Below are 7,500 nucleotides of genomic sequence, written 5' to 3' on the forward strand. Positions count from 1 at the left end.
TGGGATGCGGCGGCTAACAGGCTGTCCCATATCTCGTCTGGGCTGAGGAGCACGCCACAAGCGGCTGTGAGCCAGTGGCGTCAGATTTGCACTGGGATGCAGCGGCTAAACAGGCTGTCCCATATCTCGTCTGGGCTGGGGAGCACGCCACAAGCGGCTGTGAGCCAGTGACGTCAGATCTGCACTGGGAAGCAACGACTGCACTAGGGAGCACACTACAAACAGCTGTGAGCCAGTGACGTCAGATCTACACTGAGAAGCAGTGACTGAATAGGCCTGTCCCATATCGCGTCTGGGATGGGGAGCATACGACAAACGGCTGTGGGCCAGTGGCGTCATATCTGCCGCCACGTACAAGCAGTGCCTTCAGGGTGGAATTGAATGCATCAGTTACCTATGCAACAGTCTTTGCGTCCTTCCCCTACTATCCACCAGTTCTGTTTGGGTAATTGGCTATTCTTATCTAAAGCGATCCAAAGTCCAGCAACAGCGATGATGTTCTCATATCACGCCCCGCTGTCTCTGCGCACCCTCTTTACACCGAGATCAGAGGCGAGCCAGAGACAGATCAGAGCTAAACACAGCGCACTGGGCTTGCCAGCAGTGAGAGCGAAGGCGGCCAAACGCCCTCTGCAGCACCGAGCCGCTACTGTCTGGAATGATCTTCCTGAAAAAGGGACCAGCACGGGGCGTAGGAGTGATTTTACAGCCAGCGTAAGGTTTCAGCAATGATCAGCTTCTTTTCTCTGGTCGAGGTGCCTTTGCTGTTGCTGCTTGTCTATGCTATATCGCGTGCAAATGTTTAGTTTTGATCGCATGAACTTTGCCATATCCCCTGCCTGCATGTCTCATATACCCTGACGATTGTCCTTGACTGCCTTTTGAACAATCTCTGAACAGGGTGATGACATGATTTCTAACATATGCCTTTCTTCTCTATCTTCACGACCAACCAGCCTGCTGGTCATCTATCGCGCCCTGGCTCATCCGCTGACATGCCAGCAGGGGTCGGTCGGCTTACCAAGCCAATTCCTTCCGCCTATAAGCTGGTCTAGCTTGCCGCAGGGCCCTCACCTTCCTGGTGACAGCGGACCGTACCGCAGCCCCGCAGCCATGCTCACCCGTCCCTCACCCTCCCGGTGTACTGGCAGCGGACCATGCCGCTTTCCCCTGCAGCCGCGCTCACCCGTCCCTCACTCTCCTGGTGTGTTGGCAGCGGACCGTGCTCTCTCCACCCTCCCCGCAGCCGTGCTCACCCACCCCTCAACCTCCTGGTGTGTTGGCAGCAGACCGTGCCGCCTCCCCGCCCTGTAGCCGTGCTCACCCACCCATCACCCTCCCGGTGTACTGGCAGAGGACCATGCCGCTTCCCCCTGCAGCCGTGCTCACCCACCCATCACCCTCCCGGTGTACTGGCAGAGGATCATGCCGCTTCCCCCTGCAGCCGTGCTCACCCACAAGCGCGCTCCACGCCGACTTGCTCGCCGTAGAAGTCGAAGAGCACGGCGGCGGAGACGGCGTAACGGACGGGCCGCGGTGGCGTAGTGGTGAACGGCTGCACGTTGCACTCGCTGGTGTTGCGGTGGTTGCAGAGGGCACAGTGCGGGTTCTTGTACCGCACTGGTTTGTCGTTGGCTGCCTGCGGCGGGGCGGCGGCACGTGTGAGCGTTTCGGAAAGACGGTCTAGCCGGCGCCCTCTTCTTCGTACTACTTCTAAGAGTTTAAGAGTGCCTAGTAAGAGTAAGAGGAAGTAGGAATGCTTCGCATCAAATACAGCCTTTCTGACATAGTAGCGTGACAACGCAGGTCCAGCTTCGTTGGCCTGAGCATTTGGATACCAAAGTATGCCGTACTCCGTCTGACTGAGTGTTTGCGCACTTGTATACCAATGTGTACAGTGCGCTGTTCCGATCTTTCACAAATGGCGACAGCCACCACGAGCCATCCCGCCACGACATGTCCGTCATGAAGCAGACAGCGACCTTTGCGGTCTGACCGCGGCTGCGGGGGAGGGGGGGGGGGGGGTGGGCAGGAGGTGTCAGATCGGTCGGTGCGCCACGAGCAGCCGTCGGGGCTCCGAGCTGGTAGAGACGCTCACATAATGGAAAAGTACCGGATTCGCTCAGACAAGCGGTTAATGATGGTTAAGCCCAAGGTTGGTGGTTGATGGAAGCGAGGAAATTTGTCACCGCACGATGTGCAGCACGTGGCCCACACGCGCCAGTGTGCGAGATGTTCGAGCTTTTGCGTGGGCCGGTCGCACGTCAGGCGCACCAGCTGTTGCACTAATTCGTGGCGACTGAGTTATAGAGCGATGTTCAGTGAACGCGTTCGCGGCAGTGCATTCCGGACGGGTCAACCGAGGGTAGCTTGCAAGAGTCATGTGACAGTTCATTACCAGGGCGACATTAGAAGGAACGGGCAATTTTGCAACACAGAGCAGTGACTTGCTTGCGGGCGGGATTGCGTTTTGAATTCATACGCTGGCTTGTGATGTGTTTTGTTGCTTACAGGGATATTTAAATGTGCGAAAAATAGCTTGGGTAGCCTGCGAGACTGGGTTCATGGGTCAACGACGGCAGATGCTGGTGCTGTTGCCGAGGCGCAGGCGAACACAACAGCGTGGCGCCACAGCATGCTGGGCGCGGCAATAACGCAACGGCGGAAGGATTCCGGTGTTGATCCGGGAAATACTACAACTCATGTGAAGTGGTCATGAGACGACTGCAGAGCAGCTGGACCGTCAGATGAAGACAAGGTTCCCACCTTTGCAAGCCACGTGTCAAATGCCAATCTCGCCAAATGTAAAATAATATTCTATGCTGTTGTCTGCATAGCGGGCAAAGCAAGTGTCGCCGCAGTTCACATAGTCAAACACTAGTTCATGAGTTTAATTTTCTTTTTTTAAAAATATGGTGCAATAGCCCAAACAAAAAAAAGTGCAGCATCGCCGCCCTTGGAACCCATCGTTAAACGTTCCTTTTTCGCTGGCTTTTCAGAATTCAAATATTCAGTCACTGTTCTTTGCAGCTGGCCTTAATTAGCACGCATGGCAAGTTTCCAACAACCCTGCCTCACGGCGGTCAGAACACTCTTTACGCCGGGGCTCGAAGCAAGTTCGAGCCGATTTGACTCGATCTGGTTATATACGTGTTTATTTACATACATCAAAAACCCTTAAAAACGCTTGACTTTAGGACACGCAAGACAACCTTTTGGATTTCTTCTGCTCCTTTATAGACGTCGTACTAATCTGCTCTAGAGTATGCCAGTCTTTAAATTCATGGCACATTTTGCAACAAAATAACGCAGACAAAGCGGTAAAAAGCCAGGCACCTAAAAAAAACACGGCTACCGTGGAGTTGTAAGGAATGAAGGGGTCTTGAAATCACGTCAAGTGGAGCCTAGGCCTTAATTGCATTTCAGTTTCGTCATACACTGCTGCAGTAACAAATTCTGATCAGGTAGCTTCCCGTCCGCATCAATTGCAATTATTTCGGGAGATAGGGCGTCCATACTTCTCGGAGCGTGGGGCGACTAGAACGGTATACAGGTTCGCAAGCCTGCTGCCACTTACAAACGCAATTTCGCATGCCTGCAAGCTGCATCTTTATCATTTTCTAAAGAATTCCAGCTCTCATATTAGGGCGGACTCGCCTAGTCCAAGGACGGTTCCCGTGGGAAGCTTGATTGGATATTCTATTCTCTATTCTCGTTCGTTATTCTCTATTCTGTTCTCTATTCGCGTGTTCTATTCTCGTACATACCATACATACCATGCATACAATAATCTGCACACTCCTATGATGTCCTCAGGCTTTGCTCCCGGTGCGTCCGCGAATCTCTAGTGATCAGTGCTAAAAACGCTACAAAATTTCATTGGTTGGACTGCTGTCTCCATCTCAAGGGCAAGCGAACAACAGTCTGTTCCAGGGACAGCGACACGTGAGTTCGATGACCATCAAGAGAGAGCGTGTTTCACACACAGAGTAGGTATAACTATACTACATGCTACTATGTCGAACTGTGAACCACAGGGCACGGCTTTCAGTGGCAGCTCTAACTGGTATAGCATGTCGCACTATACAATAACTTACTGGCTCAAAAATGGCTCATTTGATAACAAATCTTAGAAATATTAGAATCACGACGAGGAAGGCACTGGCAACACATGACACAACGAATCCGAACCCGCCTAACAGTGCTCTCACTCACCGGCTCGGAGTATTTCACGATCCAGGTATAGGCGGAACACTTGACTCGGTCCGAGAGCACGGGCCAGGCCGGGTCGCAGGTGCGGATCAGGTTCTGGCGGCAGCGCCTCAGCCCCATGTTCCCGCCGCCCAGCGTGCTGCCGACCACCACCACCACCGGTGAGTGACGTCATGGTGACGACACAGCCGCATGTCCGCGCCGCCCAGCGTGCTGCCGACCACCACCATCACCGGTGAGTGACGTCATGGTGACGACACAGCCGCATGTCCCCGCCGCCCAGCGTGCTGTCGACGACCACCATCACCAGTGAGTGACGTCATGGTGACGACACAGCTGCATGTCCCCGCCGCCCAGCGTGCTGCCGACTACCACCACCACCGGTGAGTGACGTCATGGTGACGACACCGGGCGCCGTGATAGTTCTCAGGTGCTTCTGGCACGTGAACTGTGCGTGGCACGATGGTATGGACGATTTACAATTATTTGTGAGCATTCTGCAGCTATGGGACTTGCGTTTTCTCACAAAAATTGCATCGCACTTATTAACCAGTAGCAAAAGTGAGCTTCCACAACGGCTACGGCTGTCCGGTTGCAATCCATTAACGGTGAAATCGTGGGGTCACCAGCCCCGTGAGACTGGCATAGTGGTAGGAAGACACATCTGTCTATGTTAGGGTCATGAGCACTTTGCTTGGTTGTGGATGGGAACAGCTGACAAAGGATTAAACCAGGATGGCGGAGTTGGATCGCACTGAGAATGATACTGAACAGCTTTCGTAGCATGAAAGATGAGAGAGATTGATGAGAGATTCGTAGCGTGCACACTGCTCACCTTCCCCGAAATACCCTGTATGTATACGAGTGACGGGGATTCCCTGAAAATGCAGCTAAACATTGGCGAGGTTACAGCAGAATGGCGGAAGCGCGGCGTTTATGTTGGATACTGTGGTCTGCTCAATAGCAGCTCAAACTCTTTCACGTCGACATTCGGTGAAAGCACGCCTACTCCGGACTATATACAAACCACACCTGCATGACCGAATCGGTGTCGATGCCCAGAATTTCCACATTCCTAGTCATCACCTCGGTATCAATTGTGGTTTACCACGCTGAGCGCAATCAATGAGCCACAGATTACAGATCAAGAGCGCTGGTCCTTTCAGTGTCCAACACTTGAGGCAAAACCATTAAAGACGCTATACGAGTGGCAGATGCATCACTCACACTTACCGCACGGTCAGTTACACCGTACTGTGTAATTCCGATGGTCTCGGTAGCTGAAGGGATTCAAGTGAACGCAATGGGACAGCTGCTGTATGTTTTAGTCAGGGCGCAGGTCACGCTTGGTCCCCAAGTCGCGAAAGAAGGGTGAATACCACGTGCACCAAAAGACGCAGAGGTATTCAAATTCGAGAAACTCGCACGATTGTGACCCAAACTTATTGCCCCACTCATACAGCCTTGGATCTCTGCCGTCTGCAACCTCGCGAGACCACCCTATAACTCTTGGGCAAGAGGTTCATGTATCTTAGAGCCTAAAGTCCACGCGGTGTCGACGGAATGGCGATGGACTACGCACCTGAACTCCTCGAAGTACAGGTAACAGTTGACGGGCGTCTCCCAGCCGGTGGCGGTCTGACCGATGAGCGCGTGCCACCTCCGTTCGCCGGCCACGTAGCTGGAGCAAACAAACAGCAGCTGAAGCGCGGAAACGCCGACACGAAAACAAAGCGGTCGGGAAGCCGTGAATGCAGTTCCTGACGACTGCTGGATATAATAGCTTGGTTTATTCACGTTGTGAGGTTCCTGTGCTGGGTATGCTCAGAGGTAAACAAACTGCAGGCATGGTAGCTGAAGACGGTGGCCAACACCTGCATCTCTGCCTGCGAATGAGTGACGACGATGCATGATTTCGCCCGGCTCGCTAGACATCGTATACCCAGGAGGTCATAACGTCGTGCAGGCTTCGCCATTTCCACAGCTATTTGTCTCTTCTCAAATTAGTTAGCAGGCTTAACAAGTCTTCAACTTTTTTACGAAGGCCACGAGCTGCCAGTTACCAGGGTTATAGACTGCATGATTTACAGCACAGCTGAGCTTTTGGGAGCAGCCTTCGACGCAATATACCGAGCGACCATTTAACACCCACTCACAAGGCCGGCTAAATACGACGCCGCTCGAGTGAAAGGCAGGGCAATTTGACCCCATCCCCTCTAAGATCTCAAAAACTAAGACAGCTAGATACATCAAAGCAACAAGATAACTAAGTCCCCATGTTAAATTCGTTGCGTCAAATTTCAAGGTCCCTAGGTCATGACCTTCGGGTTAAGAAAGATCAAACATCAAACTCCAAATCGGCATCGAATGCTCCCTCAGACTTCATTATACAATTATATTTAAACTAGATGTATGGTCGCAAAAGCAAAATGTTACTGGTGGTAATTTCAGGTCAGTGACCTTGTGTGCCCTCCAGAAGGTAACGGTGATCAACAGTCTACGAGATTTTTTTACTTTTAAAATGCAATAAGTGTCGAGGATTACGCTAGGGGGCATGTTCCTAATGTGATCAAGGAATTTGAAATGAGTGTTAAAAAGCGTACCACAAAGTAAGGTTCTCGTAAAACAGACATTGTAGTTTACTTCGACCTGATCCTCACACTTGGCCCAGGGTCATTGGAACCGGTTGTTAATATAAATTCACCTGTCTAGTTGTCAAAGAAACTGTCTCAAAAGATTCGTCTCCCACTCCGATGCCGCATCAGATTGAAAGATTCCTAAGGCATTGCCTTTGCTAGCAGCATTGGCCTGACTTTGATCTGCCATAAATCAGTGACCTGACAAGGTATATCTAATTTTTCTCACACAAACACATTTTTGTAATGGCTTGGCTGCATCTTTGCACAGTTTGACGTGACTACGTAGCAGTGTTTCAAATGGATTTTGGAAAACAATTCGGAAACCAAATTGACCCCCACGCGAGTGCGTGTTAAGGTCCGATCACGCATTGCGGCCTGGCTCTAGGCTCCGCAGCAGATTCTACAGTCGCCAGCAGTTGCGGACTAGAGATGGTTCCACAGTCGCCAGCAGTTGCGGACTAGAGATGGTTCTGCAGTTGCCAGCAGTTGCGGACTAGATATATCAATTTCAAGCTTCTCTTACCTGCACTTTGCGGGTCTGCACGCTCACAAGTGATACATCCGGCCCCATCAGCTGACCACCGCAAAATCAGCAGCGGATTTTGCACACAGCCCGCAAGCTGTGCACGGGCCTTTATTGCTAGGCGAC

The 7,500-nt window shown here is 51.9% G+C and overlaps 1 protein-coding gene across 1 annotated transcript; it reads right to left on the reverse strand.

The window, feature by feature from the left end:
- Window positions 1–1,450: 1,450 nt before the first annotated feature.
- LOC119113445 (uncharacterized) lies at window positions 1,451–6,889 on the reverse strand. The gene is made up of 4 exons (XM_037237758.1): window positions 6,873–6,889; window positions 5,795–5,893; window positions 4,216–4,351; window positions 1,451–1,639 (listed from the first exon to the last, which is right to left on the reverse strand). The coding sequence occupies exons 1-4, from the start codon at window positions 6,887–6,889 to the stop codon at window positions 1,451–1,453; spliced, it is 441 nt and encodes a 146-aa protein (XP_037093653.1).
- Window positions 6,890–7,500: the final 611 nt, after the last annotated feature.

The sequence above is a fragment of the Pollicipes pollicipes genome, unplaced genomic scaffold (assembly GCF_011947565.3).
Source record: "Pollicipes pollicipes isolate AB1234 unplaced genomic scaffold, Ppol_2.1 Scaffold_7262;HRSCAF=8765_pilon_pilon_pilon, whole genome shotgun sequence".
In the NCBI taxonomy this organism is placed as follows: domain Eukaryota; kingdom Metazoa; phylum Arthropoda; class Thecostraca; order Pollicipedomorpha; family Pollicipedidae; genus Pollicipes; species Pollicipes pollicipes.

Excerpts from the sequence above, each read along its gene's own strand:
- LOC119113445 (XM_037237758.1), bottom strand. Across the intron at positions 4,352-5,794 it reads CTGTACTTCGAGGAGTTCAG|CACGCTGGGCGGCGGGAACA; the intron begins GTGCGTAGTCCA and ends GGTGGTCGGCAG. Across the intron at positions 1,640-4,215 it reads TCGTGAAATACTCCGAGCCG|GCAGCCAACGACAAACCAGT; the intron begins GTGAGTGAGAGC and ends GCCCCGCCGCAG.